A 25,046-nucleotide genomic window follows, 5' to 3' on the forward strand; every position below is an offset into this window, starting at 1 on the left:
AGATGGCTAGACTACCCTGGAATTAAGAACGCCCCCATCATGTACCATTTGAACACTTTTTATCTAAGATACTTAATTAATTCCCATGTACCGTTCATTCTATGTTAAGTCTTGGTTCGTTTTATAAAAATAATGTCACTAAAAAAGAAATATAAGGGATGACCTACAATATCCATCAGTAATTTATTATTACATAAAAGATTTGAGATATGCGAAATAATAGGCTACATTAAAACCAAGGAGTCGCGTTAGTTTCTAAACAGCAGATTCAGAAATAAGAGTTACTCAGTAGCGCCATCTGTCAGTCTTCTTCTCTCTTCATACTTACATAACCGTATTCAATCCAATATACTTTAATAATATTAAAGGCAGAGAGGCTTAGTAGATATTCATGCAGTAATTGCTGCAAAATTTTGACAGAAGATCTTTGTGGTGACAGTTATAATTATTTAACATTTTAATGCGCTAACATCGTTAAATGTAACTGTGTTTTATTTTTCTCAAAAAATATATGGGGAGTCTAGAAAATGTTTCCGCACAGAAACATTCACGTGGCTACTGCCTTTGTTTTTGCCCCCATCTGCTGGGAGAAGAAATAATATAATAAATTTTGCTTATACTGCACAATTATTGTTTTATGTTAATATCTATAATACAAATGATATCCATACAATAATATTTTTTGTCATACTGATTGTCTAACGTGATGTTGCTGTGTAATTGTGTTTTATGTTGTGGAAAATGTTAATTTAAGCTTACCTATCATGGCTTATCGAAAGCTAAGTCCACCGACGTCGGTCGTGGGCTTATTAATGATTCTAATTCTGAAGACAAGTATTCAAATAAGTAGCTATTCGCTTTTATATAGGCCTTTGTCATTTCAATGGTCCTTTCAAATTGGTTTGTAGCGATAAGAAAGCATAATGTACATAACACAAGGTTACATTTTTATATTCAGTCACCAGGAGAGGCAGTCTGAAAAAGAAGTTTGGATAACACTGATAGGGTATGCAGTATAATTGTATCATTTCATTAACAGTATTACACCTTATTATGAATAAGTGGTTCCTATTGTACATCTAATAAATCCAGCAAGGAAAGGACTTTCTTTTTTCAATTTTGTATGAATTATCCTGTGACGCCTTTTTCTTATTGCTGGAATAATTATAATTATACATTGACATTTTACAGAAACATCAGTCATCAGACACAGTCGACTGTGTCCAGGTTTCTACACAGGAAACAGGAGCCAGTCTTTGGATGCTGCATCGTCCTATAGGTGTTCTACACATATATTTATAAGAATATTTTTATTAATACCAAAATTGTGGAAATCTCTGAATATATCGCGATATCATTTTTAGGGCTTATCGCCCAGCCAATTGCATTTGTGTTGTGGATTTTGCATGCGTGTTTTGCCGTTTGCATGTGTGTTGTGGTTTTTGCGTTTGTATTTGTATTGGGGCTTTTGCATTGCGTTGACCCATCTGGGCCACCGTACATACGTCATTTTCGTAAAGGAACTAAACGATGTTATCCTGTAGCGAAAATTATTCTAATGTGATTTTGGTAGTCTGAACGTCAATACGCGTTTTATTGCACTACAGACTATATGCATTGGTGGTCAACCAGAACAATTGACGGTCAGACAATCCCATAAAGAAACAAAGTCGACAATGAGGAGACGAAGGCCGCAAGACTTAAAATATGGTTCGTTTTAAATCCTAGTCGTTAAGGAAATGCACGAAAATAAACCCGCTGTTAATTCATACCCTTTAACTAGCCGTGTTTAAACTACCTGCTTGATCTCCACCGGTCCTCCTGGTATTTTATTCGTGCCTCTATTGATAGACGTTCCAACAGTGTTTAAGTTTGATCTGTGTAGTTGAGTTTGCACATATTCTATCCTAAAGATTATGTATCTTTTTTTTTGGACAGCGGTAGATATTGCTACTTAATTGAAGGGTTTTCCAGTCTGTTCCTGCTTTCTCATATCTTTAGGAGATGTTATATTATTAATATTGCAGTGACTTATAAAATTGTATTTGGCTGTAATGAATGATCGTAGTAGACCCCGTGACTGCTGTGTATCCCAGTGTTGTAGGAACAGTATTTTAATCAGCAGAGTTTTCTGATTTTTTAATATTGTAATGTTTTAAAAACGCCAACCATACTTAAGTTACGTCTTACTCCCAAACTAGTTCTTACAGAATGTTTTCCCAGTTCGTTGCGCAGTTTTACTAGATAACCCGGAGGCCCAATACCATACGTTTCAGCTTTCAAACGTAGATATCCTGCAAAGTGACAGAATGTCAACCCAACTTAGATTCATATTTGACCACTGTATCTCTGCTAGACATAATTAATACGTTTATTTCTTCCTGTGCATCTTGAATAATTAGTCAATGTTTTGCATGCTGGGAAAAGTAAATTAAGTACACTTTAGCCGATACTTTGTTTGTTGTATTTCTGAAAGGCGTTTGTAATTTGAAAAACAATCCGCCCCACCCCATCATTTTTTACCAGCATTTTTTGTCCCCCCAGATACTGGAACCCAGACAAGTTCCCGTAAAAGGAAGGAAGCAAATAATGCGACAGGCTCTGATTCTGACGAAGGTATGAAGAATGACTTATGAAGAGCTGAAATAGTGGGAGGAACATGTAAAGGGAGAAATGAAAGGGAAAATTGTTTCTTGCATCAAACACTTTATGGAGCTCTTGGGTACTTAACACATCATTAATGTTTTTCTGTAGGGTCTCCAAACAAGATCCAGAAAACCTCTCTGTCTGGAGATGAGGAGGTCGCAAATGACAGAAAGGAGGACACAAATGCCATGCTCCTGGACTTGGATGAAGATATGGATCAGGAAGATGAGGAAGTCATGACTATGGAGATTTCAAACTGCCGCACGGATGCAGAAGGTAAGAAGGAGTAGTGGTATGGAATCAGATTTGTGCCAATATTATCAAGCAAAACTTTTTTGACATCAAGCAAAAACAAGGCTTTGAGAAGAAAAAAAACTAACTGAAGCAATGTGACCTAAGGGATTCGAAGGTTGCTGGTTCGAATCACCAGCCTGCAAGGTAGCGCCCCCAAGCACTGCTCCCCAGGCGCTGAAATAGCTGCCCCTGCGTGTCACAATGTCACATATGGGCTAAATGCAGAGGACACGTTTCATTGTTGTGTGCTGTGGTGTGTCAGCAATGACAATGAATTATTTTCACTTACTTTTATGTGAACAAACTCTAACGGCTATGCTGTAAATTAATGTCTCATTTAGTTTGTTGCAAATAATAAAATTGCTGAATAATTCAGCTGCTGCGATGGAAACCTTTAGTCTGGATTTTTGCTTCTGTGTCCAGTTTAGCGCCACCCTTAGGTTTTCTCAGAATTACGCCCATCGGGATGTAGGGGGAAGAATAAAAGATGACTTGTTAGGCCCTATTACAGTATATCCATATTCCTTGGATCAGGGGTCCATGCTTTGAAAAAGTTTTTGAATAAATAAAATGCAGGAGATTAACTAAATTAAAGATTTAAATACAAGTATTACAAAGATAAAAGTAAAGACAACCAATTAATTGAAGGCAGTGGGGGAAAAGGCAGTTTTTAGTGTCTTTTTAAACCACTTACAGTTGGGTTGATAACCCTGCTTTTAAAGCTCATGGTTTACAGATTTTATTGAGGCTGGGTCTCTAAGGTGGTAATTATGTTTACTGTGAGATTGAAGACTGTGAGATAGTGCTGATCTGCCATTTTCAACTTTCTTTGTCTTAGACTCTCCTGCTGAACATCTGAGGTCAGAAAAGGAAGAACGTACAGACAGCGTCTCGATGGGAGAATTAAGATATGATCTTAGGCGCAGGCCTATCCGTCCAAGACTGGCGGAAGAAGGTGGTTAGTTGTTTTTTCTGTGTGTCACTGACAGACACAAAATACAGATATTTTTAAGCAACTTTATTTTAACATTATGAGTGTAAGGGTCATGGTGTATTTGATTTTAATTGAATATAGCCATTAAAGGTTTACCTTTAGTATTTTATCAGATACTTTTATCCAAAAAAATTTAGCACATTTTTGTTTTACTGGGCTTCTAATGCAAAGTCCTACTAAGGACTGGACAGTTCAGTGATTCAAGTTTTTTTATTTGTCATATGCAAGGTATACAGTTAGACTAACCTGTAATGAAATTCAGTTGACAGTTTAAAAATAGCTAATGCCACATCATTGGCAGATTACTCATGGTTAATGCCATTTCATTGGCTGATTATTCACATTTCTGAGGTGACCTACACACTATCCTTAGCTTATACATTGCACACATAATGGAAGTTGATTTTTAAAGTATTTGTAAGATATCTTGCATCCTACCCTAAAATCTACAGGATCCAGGTATCAGACAGAGAACCGGTTGCCTCTTGACAGGGGTGACACACTCTCACCCTCATGGCCTGGAATTAAAGAAAAACAGAAGGTTCAGGTAACCTGGCAGAAAGGTAACTCTGTCTTTTGTATTTTTAAAAACTTATAAAATAATACAAAACATTCGAATTCCAGTTTTACATTTTCTTTATTCTGTCAAATTTTTATTATTTTTTTTTGTCTAAGCTATGTCATTAAACATTATAGGGGTGTATCTTTCTCATATAATACAGTATGCCTCTAGATACATTATCTACTAGAAAACACAAAAATATATAGTTGATAGGCTCCAGGCCTTCCGGTGACTCTGACCGGGATAAGCATTGCAGGATGGATAAATGGACAGTTTAGATCTATTTAACATACACTGAAGCATCCTACATTTGGAAGCAAATCATGTTTTTTTTTTCATAAAACTTCATTGTATTTTGCACTGTAAAAACAACCAGAGACTGAAGAAATTATATAAAAGGCACGTGATCAGTTTAGTGATGCTGTATCAGCAATTCGGCAGGTTTCCTTCTAAATTTTAGCTGTTTTGGCAGATTTGAATCAATGCAGCCATATCGTAGACACTTGGACTGGATTTCGTATTTGAAGCAGTGTTTTGTTACTCCCTTAAAATCAAAATAAGGTTTACATGTATTTGCTGCCATTTGTGCCTAAGCAAAGTACCAGTTTTGCCCATATATACAGCTATTCTGGATGACTGAAAATGTATTTTTAAATGTCAAGGGCTGGCAAAAAGGTCTACAGATTCCAGGTATCAGGCAGAGATCCAGCTGTCTAATAAGACCAACACGCTCTTACATTCAAGACCTGGAATTAAGGAGAAAGACTGGCAGGTAGACTGGACTAAAGGTGACTGCCTTTGTGCACTTGGCAATAAAACAGTGGGAAAATGTTGAATAATTTGAGCCTATTTTCCTTGCAATGTTGGCTTCTTGAGAGACATGATTTATCATTTAGGTGTAAACCGAACAAACCAGAGAGATCCGAATTATCAGATTTCAGAAGCACCCTACTTAACGGCAAGCACAGCCGTCCCTTATCTGCCGGAAAGGGCTTTTCCAAGTCGACTGACTGCTGAAACGAGAAAAAAAGGTGGGAACACAGGTCTAGTTTTATCACAGCACTTTACAGCTATTCAGAGCGTTGTTGATATAATTTCTATACATATAATTTTACATTTAAACATATATTTAAAGTTTATATTCATTGTTTTGTTTTGGCTTTACAGGAGACCAGTTAAAGTACTTTGCAGCAATCTTCCTGATCATCTTGGTAATTCTGCTTACATTCTGGTCACTGAAGACAAACACCAGCAAAAGGGAAATAGACTTCAGTGACATTTTGTTGGATGTGAAATCAGCTTTCCCGAGCCAGAGGGTGGAGTTCTGGAAGAGGTGCACCATCCACCTGCAGCGACACCTCAGACTGGCCCAGCCCACAGAACCTGTCAGCATGATCCTGACCTCAGGCTATGGGGCGAAGGAGACACTGCGATGCCTAGCTGACCGCTTGGCGACCGCCTTCTCCTCGCACTTCCATAATGCCTCCATTCTGCACATCGATGGCGCCAGTAGGGCGGCGCTAGACAGCGACCAGGTCAAGCTAGACATGGACCAGAAGATGACGGGCGCCTTTGAGGGTGGCCAGATGGCAGCAGTAATCCACCGCTTTGACGACCTCCCACCGGCGTCAACGCTCATCTTCTACCGGTACTGCGACCACGAGAACGCCGCGTACAAAGCGGTGTTCCTGGTCTTCACTGTGCTGCTTCCTGTGGAGGAGCTTGACTCGAAGCTCAGCCTGAATGCTGTGGAGGAGAAGGTACAAGACCACATCCAGAGCCGCTTTGTTTCCACCAACCAGCCAGGCACTTTTAATCAGATGGACCATGACAAGTTTGGAGGCTTGTGGAGCCGCATCTCCCACCTCATCCTGCCTGTGTCTGTGGAGGAGAACATCGAGAGAAACGGCTGCACTCGCTGAAGCAAACTGGACTAAACTGTACCAGTTATATCTCAATTATAGATAAAAATCTAATTATGTTTAAGCAAAATTAAGGTATTCTGTTTGAGTCTGTATCCTTGTTTTGTTTTCTATTCTGTGTAGCCTGTAATGTGTTTTATGAACCTTAAGCCTACATTTGTAATATCACTGAAGGTTCCCAGAACTTTATGGCAGTCTTCACAAAGTGAGCAGTGGTGTCTTAATGGTCAGGGAAGTGCACTTGTAATAGAAAGATTGCATGTTCGACTCCCTGACCAGCAAGGCACCACTGAGGTATCCTGAAGGTACTACTCCCCAGTTACTGAATTAGCTGCCTCCAGCTATGTCACGACGTTACATGCAGAGGACACATTTTGTTATTGTGTGCTGTGGTTTGTCAGCAATGACCACTGATCACTAAATCCTAAATATACATGGAGGGAAGGTTATATGTTTCCTTCTTCTTAGAAACATCCCATTTCCGGATAATCAGCGCTATAGTTTGTGCGTTTAATTTAAATGGCATATTGTCTTTGTCAATAGTCCCTAAATAAAGGTAAGTAGTTATTTCTTGCCTCAAATATATCTATCGGAGGATGTTGAACGAAACACTGCTACCAAAATTTTATTTATATTCCATTTTATACATATTCATTTTCCAGCTGGTACATTTTTCCGTTTGCGTGATTGCCAGAAATAATTACAGTGAGCTCAAATATGTATTTGTATAATCCATGGGAAAGCTAATAGATTTTGCTCCTTACGTTGATGTTTAGAGTCTTGGATACGCGTCAGGTGTTTTTCTTCCTTCTCAATCCGTACAATCTCATTACTCATATTACTTCATCTAGGATATCTGGGATTAGATTATATCAGATGGGCAACGAGATGAAAGGAGTCTGATGCACTTAAAGGAAGCCGGGTGTCACTGGCCAGGTACACAGACACAAGACCACCGTGTGGAAAGGAGCGATCATCGCTAAACAGCCGCGGACTGATACCGACATGCTGAGTTCCGCACCCCAGCATTGTCAGTCAAAGTCAGCATGACCACCCCCTTTTGCTCTGGGCCAGCAGGTTGTAAAGCCATTTTTGCATCAGGGCTTCCTCTCATTATACCGCTTAGTGCGAGTCTCCTTTTAAACTGTGATTAAGGTTTTGGGGGGGTGGAAGTATCGTTGTTTTTCAGTTGAAACATGTACTGTCCGTACAGCGCAAGTTCCTGTGTTTTGTTTATTCGCGGTCCAGTCTTACTTCTATGGATTTTTGGGAAAGCATCAAGCGTCAGCTTTAAGGTAATTCTCATGCTTTTACATTGTGTGTTTTCTTAGTCCCCCATGAGCAATCAGCGGCTCTGAAACGTGTATTTGCGCTACCGCGGGTTCAAAGAAACGGATTCTGGATTTGCCGGTGTACTATAAATCGTCACACTACAAACATCAAAAGCTAAATGTAACATTGTTTTTTTTTCGATTAAACCAACGTATTTTATCAGTAGCCTATATTACTGTTACAATTCGTCGCGCGTGTGCATTTTGATATACACTAATATTTTGCATCCGATATCCCTGTTTAGTGGAATCTAGCTTGCGATCAAAGCGCGGCGGGAGTCGTATTGCAAGAATTCCCGAAGTTGTCGAAGTGGCAGCACATTATTAGGAATAGGCTTCGTGGTCCACTGAGTTTAAATTAATGGGGCTGTGCAAGATGGACCTGCTGCACAAACCAGATTTAAATGTTGGGAGCTGCATTCTTAAGTAAATTGCATTACGCTTATTGTGTTTTTAAAGAATAGTAATTAGGTTTAAGTTCGACATCGGCGGATGTGAGGGATAACACGCGGTTACACGTTACCTGAGTTGTTTTGCGTTAGAAGTGTAGCCCACATCCAGGATTGCAGTGTTTACACTTCCCTATTCTGAAGCGATTTCGTCCTTTCAGGTGTGTGGATGGTTTAATCCTAGGTTATAAATTCAGGTAGTGCGTACATCCGTACTACCACCGCACTGTTTTGTATGCGAATATCCTATTTTGTTTGTAAGTGTCGAAATGTTTGCCGGGTGTGGGTATTAGAAAGTGAAGTGCACAGGAACCGTGGATCTTACGAAAATCTCCAGTCTTTCTGCTGGTTTTTACCCGATCGTCATTCAGACTCTGCAGAATCCCCAGCTGACATTAAAATATCACTTGAGTTCAGTTTAATCTCTCCTCCAAACTGGAATCGTAATCCGTCCTCTCCGAGAGGGTCCCGCTGTTCGAAAGCCTGCTGCATTAAAACCTAAGAACGACTATTGTCTGTTTAGATTCCATAAGATCCACAGGGTATCCAGATACAAAACATATGGACTTGCAGATTATTTTTTGGACAGGCTGCGAGACCCTAGTCAGACGTAAGAGGAATAACAACAAGACGGCCTTCAGGTGTGCGTCGGTTTTCCTGTATTATGCTTTTTTAATTCCAACCTGGCCGCATAAGGCGCTTATGACTTAAGTCACTGAAAGGACCAGACATTTCTCCATATTTTCAACAGTTTCTAAATGTATTGTTTTGTCTTCTCTGATAACAAATAAATACATTTCTAAGGTCTGTTCTGACGTGTTTTATGAATATTACACCGGACAGGACTAAAACATTAACTCAACACTGGTATGTGTAGGTACATCATAAAATTCGAAATAAAATGTATGCTTTCATGCAACTAAATGACCAGGGATATACTTACACATGAATGTTGATAGAAAATCTTGATTGAAATTGGTGGAGAATGTGGAGAGGCCTGGTGTGTGTTAATGGTTTGGGATAGCAGGGCTGAAGGTAGCATTTAACCCGATGTTTAGATAAGACTAGGCATCTTAAATTCCTCACAATCACCTCCATCATCCCCTTCATTTAAGGGTTTGCTCACTTCTGTTCTGTCTCTCTACCTCTCCCATCATTCATCTGCTTTTTAATTCTGTGGGGGGCACAGATCAATTTTTTTTATTGTTATTTTGTCTTCGTACTACTTACTAACGAAGTAACAATTCCTAGCCAGACCAGAGCTCTGTTTTGAATTTAACCCACTAGTTTTCATCCTCACTTGCCTCTGGGTGAGACTATGAGGGGAATCCCCCCCATGGGACAGTATGAAAATACATTAACCTGAAGCCTCTCCCCCAACTGTCACATGGATTAAATTGTGAAAGAATTTGGTCTCCCTGGGGATGAAACCGTAAGAATGTGAACAGTGGAGAGAGAGTGCCTCTGGACTGATGTCTGCTTTGACTTTGGCAGAAGATGTGAAGGAATTCTTAAGATGTAGCCTATGCTTGTATGAAATTGTTGCAAAGATGTCTGAGTTCTTATTGGTTAAAATGCAAAAGGTAAAAACTAAACTTTTTTTTTTTGTATCTTTTTAGAATTTTCGAATTAAGAATCATTTAAAATATGGAAATTTTAGTTTACCCCTACTCTTATGTATGTAATATATACTGCGAATTAATTTACATATAAATGGAAATAATATAAACAGATTTATTTTTTTTTAAGAGAACCTTCAGCTGTTGTTTTTTTTCTTAAGTGGAATGACGCAGGAGAGGAAGCGGGGGTCACAGCTGGAACTTAAACAGGCACGAAAAAGGAGGGGGGGGGATCGTGAAAATTAAGCACTGTCTCTGTGTCCCTGCCAGGACAGTAGTGAAGAGGGGGAGGTGTCGCAGAGCCAGCACAAGGAGGTGGCCCAGTGGTGGGGGGAGTGGAGCAGCTGGTCCACCTGCTCACGGACCTGTGGAGGAGGGGTCCAGTCGCAGGAGCGCCATTGTCTGCAGCAGAGGTATCCGCCCCCTTCCCCTGGGCCCCGTCCCCTTCCCATGGGGTCTTGCCCAGCAGCAACACAACACCGGTGATCTGCTCTTGTGTGGACCTTAGATTCAGGATAACTCAGGAAGAATATAATTCCCACCAACCCGCTAAATGAGTGGCGACACCTCTAATGACACCCTGATGCGTCTGGGTGCTCAAGCGCCGGACTGAACCTGTAGAACTAGAGGTGTCCTTGTATTCCAGTATTTCTGCTCAGACTTTCCCTTCCATTTTCCCTCTTTTTAGTTTTAAATGGTGGTAAAGGTAGAAAAACAGACGATGGTCTGTTAGCATGTCTTAGCATGTCTTGCAGTTGGAAGTGAGTTTGTTATGTTTTATGCTAAAATAATGGTAATTTTTCCCATGTCAGGAGTAGGAGGGGCCCCATGGAGTTTGTTTTTGCCTTGAACCCCAAGAGTCATTAGAATCGCCTCTGAAACAATGTATCATATATCTCTACACATTGTTTGTTACATCTTCATAATCACGATATAATTATTATGATATAATTATTATATTCTGCAACATAATAATAAAGAGAGAGAGAGAGAGAGAGAGAGAGACACTGTTCAAGAATCATGAAAGAAAATTGCATCTCGATTCTGTGTGAAACAAATCATGATTAATATTTTATACAAATTTGTGCTGCTCTACTCCACTTTTTATGACTTTGCTGCAGTCATAATGAGGCAAAAAAAAGCGTGACGTTAGCCAAATGGGTATAAATGCCAAGGGTACGTACAGTGCGTACAGCTGCAGGCGCCCACGTTCTAAAATGTTCTTTTTTGATTAGTTCTCAGCTTAAGTTGTCCAGCTGAATCTTATTATCACTCTTGTATAGTGGTGGGGATGAAGATTTTTTTTTTTTGGTGGGGGGGGAGTCGCACATCTGGCTGTTTCTTAATGGTCCTGGACAACTGCAAAATAGCCTGGGAAAGTGCAGTATCTGTAATCGTGGTGAGAGCTACAAGCACAAATCCTCGATAGTCTTTAACATCAGTCTGATGCTTAATATGCCAAACCCAGAAATGGTGTAGGGGATATAATTATGGCCCTTGATCACTGTTGAACTGATTTTTTTCTCCCCCCCAGACTTGTAGCCACATATAATGGCAGCACCTCAGTTTGCTCCGGTTCTGCAAAGAAACATCGGCTGTGTCAGAATCAGGTACAGATGGTTTAATAATGACTGGATTATTGTTCCCTTGAGAGCAAGCCATGCTGATGCTGGTTATTGTGTGTGAGCATTAATGTCTTGGTTAATGCCAGATGAGCTCAATATTTAGGCTGTTTAAATCTTAATGTGACAGAGTCCCTCATTAATGCCTCTGCAATACTGAGAAGGATGCTCAAATTTGTGATTTACTGCTTTATTTACTGTTTAAATAGGCAGAAATTATGTTTGTGTGCAAGTCAAGCTGTTATTGTTTTGTGTCTTTCTTCCGCCGGTCACCAGCTGTGTCCCAACAACGGGGTCAGTTTTAAACAACTGCAGTGTTCCTCATTCAATGCCAAAGCCTTTGGCCGAAGATACTATATGTGGGTCCCCCTTTACCCGGGTGAGCTTGTTTGTTAAATTGTGTAACTTCTATTGCTCTGATGTGTGTTTGTTGACAGAACGGGTGTGGCATATTTTGGTAAATAAAACAAAGATATCCTCAGTATGAAATAAGCGCTGACCTCCACTTCGAAAGGAACGAGTCAAGTTGGTTAGGGCATCTATCAAGGATGCCTCCCTGGGGAGGTGTTTCAGGCACGTTCAACTGGGAGGGGACCCTGGGGCAGACCCAGGACATTCTGGAGAGATATCTCTCAGCTGTCTTAGGAATGCCTTGGTATTCCCCTGGAGGAGGTGACTGGAGAGAGGGAGGTCTCTACTTAGACTGCTGCCCCTGCTGCCCAGCTCCCAATAAGTGGCAGATTATGAATGAATGAATAATTGAATGGATGGATGAATGAATGAATGGTTCCAAAACCTTAATCTTATCTTGTCTTAGACAGGAATGTTCTTAATTGGGTTTGAGATCAGGGGTGGAAGGCATTGTTGATTAGGGAATGCCGTACACATGTGTTCTTCATCGTTTTATTTCCATTATTAGAAAGAGAAAAAAACTGTCTGATTTTCCTCTTCAGATGATTACATCAGCATCTCAAACAGGCCATGTGACCTCCAGTGTACCACAAGCACAGGGGAAAAGCAGCTGCTGGTCCCGGCCCAAGATGGTACATACTGTCGGGATTGGGTCTACCAGGGGGTCTGCATCGAAGGCCGGTGCCAGGTATGTGGACACTTCATTGGCCAGTCACCATGACTCTTAACCACGACCAACACCTATGTACATGGCTTGCAGAGTGTTGTTCGCATGGTTGGTTCACAAGGTGATTAACCTTCATGGATAAAAGAAAGGCATAGTGTTACATATATGCAAGGTGACAGTGGTTTCTGATCTTAGCTCCCTAGTTGGTTCCCTTAGTTCTCTTCAGCTTCTCTTGAGTGGTTGTTTCTAAGAGATTGTCCTTCTCGTAACTGGGCTGCAGGTGGTGGGATGCGATGGGAAGCTGTACTCCGGTAAGACAGTAGACAAGTGCGGAGTCTGCGGTGGAAATGGGGCCTCCTGTTACCGTGTCTCGGGCTCCTACCGAAAAGGAATCGCACAGTTAGGTATACATGTGGCTGGCAATCGGGGATTGTAAACCTTGATTACTCTGTGTTATCAGAAACGTTACACTAAATACAAAAGGTCTGTTGGGTGACGTAGCTTGTATTGTACATTTATATGTGAAGGTCTCCTCCCCCTCTCAGTTGTCCTCATGGCTGAGCTTTTTGGTAGATGCAGCATCATTGGATTGTAGTGAAGATCTACAATGGAATTCTTTGACCAAGTGATTCTTCCGCGCTGCCCCTGGTAGACTGCCTATCTCAGATGAACCAATTATGTTAATTGATGTGGTACTCAGTGCCGAGGCTGTTTGCAGTTTAAAGAGAGCTGGGATGACTGGGCTGGCAGGACCAGGCTTTAAAACAGCTGCTTCAGCCCTTCATTCTGGCATTCTAGAAGTGCTGCGAGCAATTTGTGCTGTCTTTTCAGGTTACCTGTTCATAACTAACATTCCTGCTGGAGCCACCGACATCCAAGTAATCGAACGCCGAAAGACTGAGAACATTCTTGGTAAGTTTCCTGAGGAAGAGCAGGGCAGGGAAGCTGCTTTCTGTAAAAGGTCTGCTAATGGCTAAAATGTCACATATTGAAAAATGAAGTCCAGCTGCTCACCTTCACAGTCCAGCAGAGCATTGACTGTGCAAAAGATAATCTTTTAATGTGTCTCGTTAAAAACAACTGTTACGATAGCCATTGTAATGAGTGATGCATCCTGCTCATTCATGACTAACCTTGAATTCATGCAAAACTCTGACAAATGACTGAAGTCTTACACTGCTATGGCGATCTACTGATGTATCTGATCTCTCCCCAGCTCTGTCGGATGAAGCGGGACACTTCTTCTTCAATGGGAACTCTGTCATCGAAAATCCCAGAAATTTCCATGTGGCTGGCACGATCTTCAAGTACAGGCGGCCCACTGGCCTCTTTGCTGATGGGTTTGAGTACATTATTGCCCAAGGTCCTACCAATCAAGGTCTTAACATCATGGTAGGTGTTTACATGTGAGAGATGATGCTAGTGTCTGTTCATCTGTTGGTTCTTAACCCGTCATGGTTTTCCTTGGAATATCTCTGTGACATCTCATGGAAACTGTTTAATATAATTATTAATCATGGCATGAAGGACTAACTGTCTTAGTTGACTGCATAGTTCTATAGAGAATATCTTTCCTCAAAGTCATAAATCCTGAGAAGGGCAAGATGAGCAATGGCCCAAGGCAGCATCTTCTGAGCTGGTGTTGACTTCTCATGGGGTGACAGTGGTGAAGCTTGTTTAGGGCACCACTTGGGCTTTGACCACTTGTTGGTGTGCAAGACCTGTCCACAAAGATCATGCATATCAGAAACTTCATTAATAGGTTGTGTGTGTACGTAACGCTACGATAAAATATGTTATAGGGCCAAAAGTATTTACCACATCACTACATTTAATGATGCTGATCTTCTGGCTCATACATTTTTGCATGGATCTAATACTTTTTGCATTACCTCCAGTATTACAACTTGAATGGGAAGATGCCACACATCACGTACGAGTACACTGTGCCTTGGACACCTTCGCCTAGAACAACGGCAGCCATGATGTCAGCCCCAGAACCAGTCCAGCTCGTGCCCCCTGGGGCTGTTCCAGACCCAGACCGGGACGCTAATGAAACTTTGGTGGAGCTTGCGTACAACAATGAGATTGATGTGAGTGAGCAATATAAGTTAGGGAACAGCACAAGTGCCTTTGTCCAGTATAAGGGTATAGTTGGGGACCCGGGCACAGATGTCTTGGAATGGAGGTTCCAAACCCCACCAAACTTCACCAGTGTTCCCAGTGATGTTCTCTTTCAGAACAATGTGGAGAACAGCCAAGAGGGTCATGAGGGAACAGCTGATGTTGGTGAGTCACACTGAAAGGACCAACTCCACTGTTAAGTGATGTATGTGTCCTTCCATTTAAGTGTACGGATGGTACCTAAATGTAAGGTTGCACAATTCCAGAAATTGGGGGGGGGGACACCTTGATGGCACTAATAGTGATATTGTCTAACCCGGTGCTTGAGAGTAATTATGCGAGCGTAAAAACATGCCAAAATTAGCATCTGCATCAAAACACACTGTATGTCAGTAATTTTCTATGTTGTATTATTCATACAGTTTGCTTTCGTTGTATCTGAGCTCATGCGGGGTTCCAGAGAGTTTAATACTTCCAAAATTCCCCAGCTTAACTTCCTATGGAAAGTCTCCAAAAATGTTCTGCCCCTTTGCATCCCTACTTCCCATGGAAGGTTTCTGGAAAGTTTCCAGAATTTCATTGGAAATTTTCATCCCCTTTGCAACTCTATTTAAATATAATGCTCAGGTAGTGTGATGTGGTTAAGGCTCTCACTTCCTGAATGGTTTGCTTGAATTTTTTTATTTTTTTTTAACTCTTTTGTTCTCAGGTTCTGATTCCAACGTGGTCAACGGGAATGGCGCTGATCTAAATGGAACGCATCGGACTTCCAAACTCCTTTTCAGGAGCCAACTTTTCAAGCTGGGGATCCCGTCCAAGGCGGGGGGCCTTCGACGGATGTGCAAGAACAGCTCTGTGCTATGTCCCAACCTCGAAGGTCCAGAGAACACTCTGGAAGTCTTTCCGGGAAGCTTGACCCCTGACCCACATTCAGATTTGAAAGCTAAAGCGGGCTACAGGCTTCTCAAACAGCTGGGACCATTGACCAATGACACATTCCCCCAGCAGGTGGGGGTGCTAAACCACCAGGTAGAGCCAGCTCAGGCACCTGGAACAGAAAGGTACGCATACAGAGTTAACCAAACCTAAAATTTCCCCATTCTTTACTAAACCAACTGCACGTTATCTATGCTCGAGTAGCTATGATGCATTATTTGTTTACTAAGTTGCAAAAGTAAAACTCATGTCCTTTCCATTTGATTCTTTCTCCTGTTCCGCCAGTAATGAGTTTGAGGTGGGGCCTCCTGATCGTGACATCAGCCTGGCTGACATGTACAGATGGAAGGTATCTGCGTACGCCCCCTGCAGTTCAACATGTACCACAGGTGCTGCTATGACCCACAGCACATGCTCCGTTGTCTTCTTGCTGACCCTAGCTGTCTCTCAGTTGTGTTTCCCACCATCAGCACCTTGTCACACTGGCCCAATCCAGTCCACAGGATCTACATTACTGGGATGGCAAATGCAATGAAAATGTATCTGGATTAAGATTATTCCCCTTTGAACCACAGCGCATGTTGTGTATGCTGTTCTGCTGCTGGATAAATTATCAAAGAGGATTTTTTGTCCCACAATGCTTTAAAATGGTGCTCATGGGAGTTTTACTCACACAAAATGTTCTGAGGGCATAATGAAAAATGTTTGGTTAGTCTCTGAACCAATCAGATTGTAGAGGAGGTGAGTCTAAGGAATGAGGAGGCAGGACCAACCAGATGTCTTGGTCCCACCTCTAGTTGCTTAGACCCACTTCCTCTACAATCTGATTGGTTCGCTCTCTGAACCTCTCTCACTGATGATAACCAATCATTTTTCATTCTGCCCTCAGAACATTTTGTGTGAGTAAAACTCTCATGAGCCAAAAGAGCCAGTGATGGAGGATATTTCATTAGAAAAGCAAGTTTAAAAAATCAGCAGTTTTAAAAGCGTGTAATAAGAACATAAGAAATTTTCAAACGAGAGGAGGCCATTAGGCCCATCAAGCTCATTTGGGGAGAACTTAACTAATAGCTCATAGTTGTTAAAATCTTATCTAGCTCTGATTTTAAAGGAACCCAGGGTTTTAGCTTGCACTACACTAGCAGGAAGACTATTCCATACTCAACACATATTTACGCAGCGTGTAGTTATTCTTAAATTCAGTTTAAAATGTTCTCCCGCTAATTTCCACCTATGGCTACGAGTTCTAGTATTTAAACTAATATTAAAGTAGCCATTTGGCTGAATAGCATCCAGACCTGTTATTGACCTGGATCATGTCCCCCTTTAATCTCCTTTGCGCGAGGCTGAACAGATTCAGCTCGGCTAGCGTCTCCTCATAAGACATTCCTGTAAGACCAGGAATCGTTCTTGTAGCCCTCCGTTGCACCTTTTCTAAGGCCGCAATGTCCTTCTTAAGGTATGGTGACCAAACCTGCACACAATATTCTAGGTGGGGTCTTACTAAGGAATTGTATAATCGTAGCATCACCTCCCTTGACTTAAACTCCACACACCAAGAGATGTAACCCAACATCCTATTGGCCTTTTTAATTGCTTCCCCACTCTAGCCAGAGTGGGACATGGAAGCATCAACATACACATCGAGGTCTTTCTTAATCAGCTACCTTTATTTCAGTGGAACCCATAAAATATCTGTACTTTATATTTCTGCTCCCTGCATGGATTACCTTACATTTATTTACGTTAAATTTCATCTGCCAGGTATCAGCCCAGTCGCTAATTAAATCAAGATCCCGTTGTAGTCTCTGTGCTGCTAGTTTAGTATCTGCTACACCATCCCCTTGGTGTTGTCTGCACATTTAACCAGTTTATTGTATTGTATTTGTATTGGTGTCATTAATGTAAATTAGGAACAATAATGGTCCTAAAATTGCGGTACCCCACTATAAACGCAGGCCCACTGCAACATTGTGCCTGTAATAACTACCCACTGCTTCCTGTCAGTTAACCAGTTTATGATCCAAGCTGCCACAGTTCCTAAAATCCCTGCAGCTTTGAGCTTAAGCAAGAGCCGTTTGTGGGGGACATCATCAAATTATTATATCTTCCATTACCTTTCCAGTTATGCAAGTTAAACTGATTGGTGTATAGTTTGCTGGGTTACTTCTATCCCCTTTTTTGAATATGGGTGTTATATTAGCATGCTTCCAATCTGAAGGTACCACACTAGTAGATAAGGATTTCTGAAATAGTAATGTTAAAGGTTGGCTAATAATATCCCTCATCTCTTTTAAAACTATAGGTAAGATGCCATCAGGGCCCTGTGATTTATTTATTTTGAGCTTAGCTAGACTTTGTACCACATCAGCTTCAGTTATACATATATTGGTCATAAATGGTGGCAGGTTCTTTGTGTTCTCTACTGTGAACACCCATGTAAAATAATCATTAAACTCATTTACTATATCAATTTCATTTTCAATTATGCGACCCTTACTATTCTGCAGATTAGTGATTTCAGCTTTTAGAGCTCTTTTGGAGTTAAAATATTGGAAGAAACTTTTAACGTCATCCTTAGCCTCCAATGCAATCTTCTTTTCTACATTCCTCTTAGCGAGTCTAATGTTATTTTTTTTTTTAGCTCAACCTGTAGACTCCTGCTTTGTTTTGAAATCGTTAGTTATTTTCCATTTGTGGAACAGAGCCCTTTTCCTCCTGACTTTATTCTTAATTTCCGTAGTAAACCACCTTGGCTGCAGTTTCCTAGATTTAGTTTTGCTGGAAACAGATATGAAGCACCTTGCAACAACAATGCCTCTTCAACAGTTTTGCTGTTTAACGCCATCCAGTTTACAGTTTCTAGTTTCCGTCTCATTCCATTAAAGTTAGCCTTCCTAACATTGTATATTTTTGATTTGGACTTTGCTCTTCGGACACTAAAATAAACCTCATTTAATCATGTTGTGATCACTACCATCCAGTGGTTCTAAAACCTTTAATTTTCCAATCCATTTTTATTGCTCATAATCTTGATATCGTCATATAACATTCTGCTTTCCTCCGCAGCTACATTACCTGCTCTATAACAAACACCGACAATTAGGCTATTTGAGTTTTTAGCATCTAGTTTTACCCATACAGGTTCTGTACTTTTATTTTTATCAGTGAGCTCTCTTGCCTGCAAGTTTTCTTTTACGTATACTGCAACACCACCTCCCTTCTTGCCTATCCGGTCTCTACGGAACAACGTGTAACCATCAATATTATATTCTTCTCCATCATTGTCACTCATCAATGTTTCAGTTATTCGTATAATGTCGTAATGAAAGCCTCCAAATCATGAATTTTGTTTTTAATACTCCTAGCGTTTAAATACAGACTGCAAAGGGTAGGCCTTTTACGGTGCCCACTTTTAATATTAATAGGGCCTTTCCATCTCCCCCCACCTATATTCATAACTAACCTCCCTGCCCCCCCAGTCCCTAGTTTAAACATTCCTCAACTACTCTACACATACGCCTCCCCAATACGCTAGTTCCCCTATGGTTCAGATGCAACCCGTCTGGCTTGAACAGGTCCCACCTGTTCCAGAAGGTCTTCCAGTGCCCCATAAACCTAAACCCCTCTTTCCTACACCACCATTTTAGCCACGCATTTAATCCCTTATCTCAGCTAACTTAGCCTGACTTGCACGTGGCACGGGAAGTATTCCAGAGACATTCTGCTTCGAAGCTTCTAAGCTTATCCGTGACTTCTATAAATTTATCCTGCAGAACACACAGTCTCCCTAAAAGGAGTATTAGCTCTCTCCTTTAACTCATTGTTGTGTTGGATGAGAGCCAGTTGCTCCTTGAGGTCACGAACCTGGACCTTGAGTGAGTCAACGAACTTGAATCACTCGCAGACAAAGTCCGACTGGACGCACACATCCGGAAGGGCAAACATCTTGCAAACACAACACTGAGCTGGCCCCATAATTACCTAACTCACTATGACCCTGTCCTTTACTCCCAGCCCAGTATATTAATATAGCCTATTTAAACTTTTAGTTGATCTAATTAACGTATAGTTAAAACAATAAAGTGCCGAGTACACTAAAACACTAAATTAAGACTTGCATTTAAACTGATCTTTTTAAATAATCTGATAGGGTCAGAGATAACAACCTTAGAAATTAAACTTTTAAAAAATCCAAATTAACAATTACCTGGTAAGAATTTCCTGCTGAACCACGTTTAGCTAAACTAAGGCGAAGTTGCTCTAGGGAGGCTGAAAAACCACAAAAAAACATCTCAAAGCAGGTTAAGTGAAAAAAAAAGTGAAAAATGTCCTTCCAGCCCCAACTGGCGACCGAGCAAAGCTCAGGAGCAACTGTCCTTTCCCAGTTAACGTTACTGATATTAGATATTACCCTGTGGGTGTTTGTGGCGAAGGTACACGGACAGAAGCGCCACTCACACTCACGCTGTTTATTAACAAATACAGACAAGCACTCACACGGACCGGAAAAAAAAAAATGTAACAACAACCACCCACATAACCGTACTGGCACACAAACACTCAAATATACTTCCAAATAATTCCAATCAACTGCTTCAACAGGCACACAATACAACACAAGTGCACACAGCATCTACACCACTCCCTCACAGTGCAGCAATCCCAGCAGCCTCTACATTTCAATTAGGAAATTGAAAGCAGAGAATTAAAACTGGCACCATTTTCTTGACAATAAACAGGAGTGTTGTACAACATACTGGTGCTGGTATGGAGGTGCATATCATTGACCTGGGGGATGGTGTGGTTCCCTGCAGGAATAAGCACATCGTATGCGCTGTGTGTCCGCTACGATGGACAGGAAGTCGATGACAGCTACTGCGATTCCATGACGCGACCGGAGCCAATGCATGAATTCTGCACCGGCAAGGAATGTCCACCAAGGTGAAACCTCAAATGTTCTGGGGGTGGGGCCATGGGGGGGATGCTGGTTTCTGCAGTGGGCGGGTTTTGTGCTGGTCGTTACGTGGATTAATGCTAGCTAGTAATGTGGCGGTGGGGAGGTGTGTGTGCGGGGGGGGGGGGGGGGGGGGGTACTCAACTTGTCTTATGTTGATACCCTGATTGAAATGTGACATTTCCCCCCCCGCAAATCAAGAAAAGGTTCATTCCTGACTGGCAGGCTATAGTGCAGCAATTCTTAAAGCATCGATTGACGTGTACCCCTGTCCCGCCCCACCCCACCCTGCCCTGCAGATGGGAGACCAGCCAATGGAGTGAGTGCTCTCGCACCTGCGGTGAGGGCCACCAGTTCCGCTCGGTGCGCTGCTGGCGGATGATGGCGCCCGGCTTCGACAGCTCCGTCTATGACGACTTGTGCCGGGCCACTGAGCTGCCCAAGCCCATGGGCCGTAAGGTGTGTCAGAACCGGGCCTGCGGTCCCCAGTGGGAGGTCTCCGCCTGGTCTGAGGTGAGAGACCAATGGCTGTTAAAAGCTGATGCTAATGTTTGGTCAGCTGACCCTGGTGCCCCCAATTTTGTCATAAAGGACTGGGTAGAATGTTTTATTAAATAACCCCTTCTTGAAAAGTGACTTAATACTTAACAATTTTAAAGCAATTAACAGCTGGAATGTAGTAAAAGTGCAGCAGTGATCTTGAGGATTAGGGTTTAAGATTAGTAAGAGATGTTTTTCTGTTTTAGTTCTAGATGCTTAGTGTTCGCATAATTTAGAGTTTTTGATATTCACACTTAGTCTGCGTGTCAGATATGGGGAGTGCTTAAGTGGGACAAGAATTCTGTGTTCTGGTTATATTATTCGTCTACCTGATGATGACCAACACTGCCACTCTCCGGAACATTCCAGTGCTCTGCTCGCTGCGGCGGGAGAGGGGTGCAGATCCGTGAGGTGCGATGCTCCATGGAGGCGTGGCTGTGCAATGACTCCGCCCACCCGGAGGCAGAGAGGGAGTGCGAGGGCCCGCCGTGTGACCGCAGGTGGACCGTGTCAGACTGGGGGCCAGTGAGTGTCACTCCCACCATGTAGTTGGTCCATTAACCCCTAATGTAATAATTGTTTTGAACCCAAAATAACCATGATTACCAGGTACCATGATTTTAGTCCTGATCTACAGTGTTTGAATCGTGTCAGAGGTCAGGCAGTCAAACAACACTGTGAAAGTACAAAAAGCTGCATAAATGTAGGACTAGGGGGGTGGGTCTCCAACCTTATGCACAGTGAGAGCTACGTCTACAAAGCGAATCATCTGGGTAGCAATATATGTGATATAATACAGGATTATATTTTAGGGGGGGGGGTCATGGACATTGTCCAAAAAAGAGCATCAGCATGGGTTTGTGATACATTTTGGTTGACTTCAGTGTCTCTGTCACAAAATAGTTTAAATAAAGAATGACAGAAAATAACAAGTGGGTCTGATCATTCATTAATTTACGAATTAGGTCACAAACCAATTAAGGTGCAAAGGGTTTTGAGAAACGCTCATTTATCAGTGAATGATCTTAAGTACAAGGTAACAAACTACTTGCTGTCCTGAAGTTTTCGGGGGGATGCATCCCTGAAAACTGACCTCAATTTACATAAATTTATGGAATGAAAATTTGTTACATATAACATATTGGGGTTTTGCTATATAATGCAATGCTATACAATGTGTGACAATGCTTTATTTACGCATCATGTGATGAAATTTTGGTACATTTAGTCATGTTATTATATTATATAATGTGATGTTATTACACAATGTGTTGTTACAAGCACTGACAATACATTCCCTGTGTGTGTGAATATACTTGGCCGCATAAACCCGACTCTGATCAAGGATCCGGGCCGGTAAACCCGGCCTGTACCTTCCCCTGTGCTTCCAGTGCTCGGGGCCCTGTGGAGAGGGCAGGATGACCCGCTCCGTGGTGTGCAAGAACAGCAGTGGCAGCGTCATTTCAGATGCGCAGTGCGACTTGGACCTCAAGCCCCTGGCGGTGTACCCATGTGGGGAACAGAACTGCCCCGCCCACTGGGTGGAACAAGAGTGGGAACAGGTGCGGGCATACAGGCGCCAGCAGGATGTAGGGCTGAGGGCTGGTGACTGGTTTTGGTGGAGTTAGCATTTGTGGTTTGTAGTTTAGCGTTAGTGGCAGGACGGAGAGTGGTAACTGTTTTTCGTTTTTGTCCTCTTCAGTGCAACGCCACCTGTGGGCGGGGTGTAAAAACGCGGCAGGTAGTCTGCTCGGGTTTGGAAAACGGCATGTTCAAGGAGTTCCCTAAGCATGCTTGCAGCACTCAGCGCAAACCACTGGTGAGCTCGGCCTGCTTCGAGAGGCCCTGTTCCAAATGGTTCACCACATCGTGGTCCCAGGTAACCACTGTGTGTGTGTGTGTGTGTGTGTGTGTGTGTGTGTGTGTGTGTGTGTGTGTGGCTGTAAAGAGTACACCATGCAGTGTTCCTTGCGAGGTGTACTCCAGTTACGGAAATATCTCAAACATAGTCCATTGTATGCAAAACTTGAAATGGGAAATTAATGCAGGGTTATATTAATTATAGAATCTCTTTTGCATTCAGGGCTATAGGTGTTGAGTTACATGGACGAATAAGCTGTGAGACTACCTGCCTAGCTTTTGTATTCTGCTCTGTGGGCCGAGTTTTGGCCAGGCTGGCATAGTCCTGCAAGGTCTGCTCACTTTTTTTGGTTCCCCCAACCCCACCAGTGCAGTAAGACATGCGGTAGCGGGGTGAAGGTGCGTGAGGTGAAGTGTTACCAGGGGGAGGAGCTGGGACACAGCTGTGACATGGCACTCAAACCCGAGGCCAGGCAGGCGTGTGAGGTGCAGGCCTGCCCAACGGAGGCACCAGGTATGTTTCCCACAGAGCTGGATAATTGGGCACCTAAGTGGGAGAGAAGTAGGGTGTAGTGTGTGTGTGTGTGAAGAAGTGTGTGTGTGTGTGTGTGAGTAGAAGTGTGTGTGTGTGAGTAGAAGTGTGTGTGTGTGTGTGTGTGTGTGTGTGTGAGTAGAAGTGTGTGTGTGTGTGTGTGTGTGTGTGAGTAGAAGTGTGTGTGTGTGTGTGTGTGAGTAGAAGTGTGTGTGTGTGTGTGTGTGTGTGTGTTTGATATTTATGAAACCACAAAAACGGAGTTGAAATTTACCCGAAATAAAGTGTAGCCAAATAGAGCTGATCAACTAGATTTACAGTTTTGTCAAATCATCTGCTTTTGCGCAGTATCGTCTCGTTGGAATGCAAAATATTTCCATAAAGAAGACGTGTCTTTTGATGACCAGTTCTTGTTCCCTAAATTTTGTCTTGAAGCAGTTAACAGTATGTCTGTTGGAGGTAATTGTTCAAGGGTCCAGCTGAAGCTCCTTGCCTCAGCTTTGGCTGCATCCATGTTCTCCAGTTCCTGTGCTGCCTCGTTATTGCCGAGGTCTCCATTGTACCTCCTTTATATTGAGACTAACTGTCCTGTCTCTGCAGTGGACGAGGAGTGCCAGGACAAGGCGACGGCGAACTGCGCCCTGGTGCTGAAGGTGAAGCTCTGCACGCACTGGTATTACAGGAAGGCCTGCTGTCTGTCATGTAAGAGCAAGGCCCAGTAGGGAACTGGAGAACGAGAGGGCTGTTCTGTGTGTCGGCACGTCCGCACTGGTGAAGGGACTGCACTGGACCCGGGGGTGAACCCAGTCTGATAAGCAGCTCCTGAGTTGATACCCAGAAGGGTGGGATGGCGCTGTGCCGGGACAGTACTGCTGCAGTTACTGTGAAGGAACGTTCCTCTTTGCAGAGTCATGTGCGGAGAGTATAGCTGTCTCATTGTAACCATTTTATTTACTGTACAGTTTATTTTGCATACTAATATTTTTACTTGAAATTTTCGTGAAAAGCAATAAAGTCATGTCATTTTCGCGATGCTCGACGAAACCTTGTGTTCTGCAAAGCGAAACTTGCATCCTTGGCCACTATGCCTTTTTTCTTTTTGGTTTTTTAACGTCATTGGACAGTTATCAGCAGAGGCTTGTTTGTGATCACATACATACTATTCCAAATCCAGGCCTTGTTTTCAGTTCTCCCAGGTAGTTAGTTTAATAATTACTGATTCTGATTGGTCAGAGGCTTTACACCTGGCTCACAGGTAAAGGAAGGCTGGAAGACCAGCGGTTCTCGGACCATGAGGACCGTGAGTGGCTGCCAAAACTTCCAAATTCGAGGTTTTATTGCAAGATCTTGAATTTATATTAGCCCTTGTCCAGCGTGCTTTTACGCATGCCAATACCCATGATGAGCACATTGTGATTGTACCTTCTATCACAAGATTTGGACAGAAACAAGATCATTGCTTGTATCTGTACTTTGTTCACAGAGACCAAGTGTCTTCAATGTCTGTGCGCTTTGCTTGTGACATTAATGCAAAGGATAAAAGTATGCACCTCCTGTGGTCCCGATTTGGACTTCAAAAC

At 42.3% G+C, this 25,046-nt stretch overlaps 2 protein-coding genes across 4 annotated transcripts; both read left to right on the forward strand.

The window, feature by feature from the left end:
- Positions 1 to 1,485: 1,485 nt before the first annotated feature.
- Positions 1,486 to 6,985, forward strand: LOC111841077 (torsin-1A-interacting protein 1-like). 2 transcript variants are annotated; one of them, XM_023806576.2, is made up of 8 exons: positions 1,486 to 1,710; positions 2,545 to 2,616; positions 2,755 to 2,922; positions 3,779 to 3,898; positions 4,387 to 4,497; positions 5,159 to 5,284; positions 5,393 to 5,527; positions 5,664 to 6,985. In XM_023806576.2, exons 1-8 carry the CDS (start codon positions 1,677 to 1,679, stop codon positions 6,416 to 6,418), a joined length of 1,521 nt encoding a protein of 506 aa, XP_023662344.1. In that variant the 5' UTR covers positions 1,486 to 1,676; the 3' UTR covers positions 6,419 to 6,985. The 2 variants fall into 2 exon arrangements, with proteins under 2 accessions (XP_023662344.1, XP_023662346.1); XM_023806578.2 differs by having other exon boundaries at positions 3,779 to 3,895.
- A 135-nt stretch (positions 6,986 to 7,120) lies between these two features.
- LOC111841076 (ADAMTS-like protein 2) lies at positions 7,121 to 24,498 on the forward strand. Of its 2 annotated transcripts, XM_072704202.1 has the most exons (19): positions 7,121 to 7,713; positions 10,088 to 10,230; positions 11,352 to 11,427; positions 11,716 to 11,818; positions 12,393 to 12,538; positions 12,798 to 12,921; positions 13,349 to 13,429; positions 13,734 to 13,909; positions 14,416 to 14,610; positions 14,758 to 14,806; positions 15,351 to 15,702; positions 15,863 to 15,966; positions 20,395 to 20,521; positions 20,834 to 21,047; positions 21,444 to 21,599; positions 22,466 to 22,636; positions 22,777 to 22,953; positions 23,304 to 23,448; positions 24,067 to 24,498. In XM_072704202.1, exons 1-19 carry the CDS (start codon positions 7,615 to 7,617, stop codon positions 24,186 to 24,188), a joined length of 2,760 nt encoding a protein of 919 aa, XP_072560303.1. In that variant the 5' UTR covers positions 7,121 to 7,614; the 3' UTR covers positions 24,189 to 24,498. The 2 variants fall into 2 exon arrangements, with proteins under 2 accessions (XP_072560303.1, XP_072560302.1); XM_072704201.1 differs by having other exon boundaries at positions 14,416 to 14,806.
- Positions 24,499 to 25,046: the final 548 nt, after the last annotated feature.

This window comes from Paramormyrops kingsleyae, chromosome 21 (assembly GCF_048594095.1).
Source record: "Paramormyrops kingsleyae isolate MSU_618 chromosome 21, PKINGS_0.4, whole genome shotgun sequence".
Lineage (NCBI taxonomy): Eukaryota > Metazoa > Chordata > Actinopteri > Osteoglossiformes > Mormyridae > Paramormyrops > Paramormyrops kingsleyae.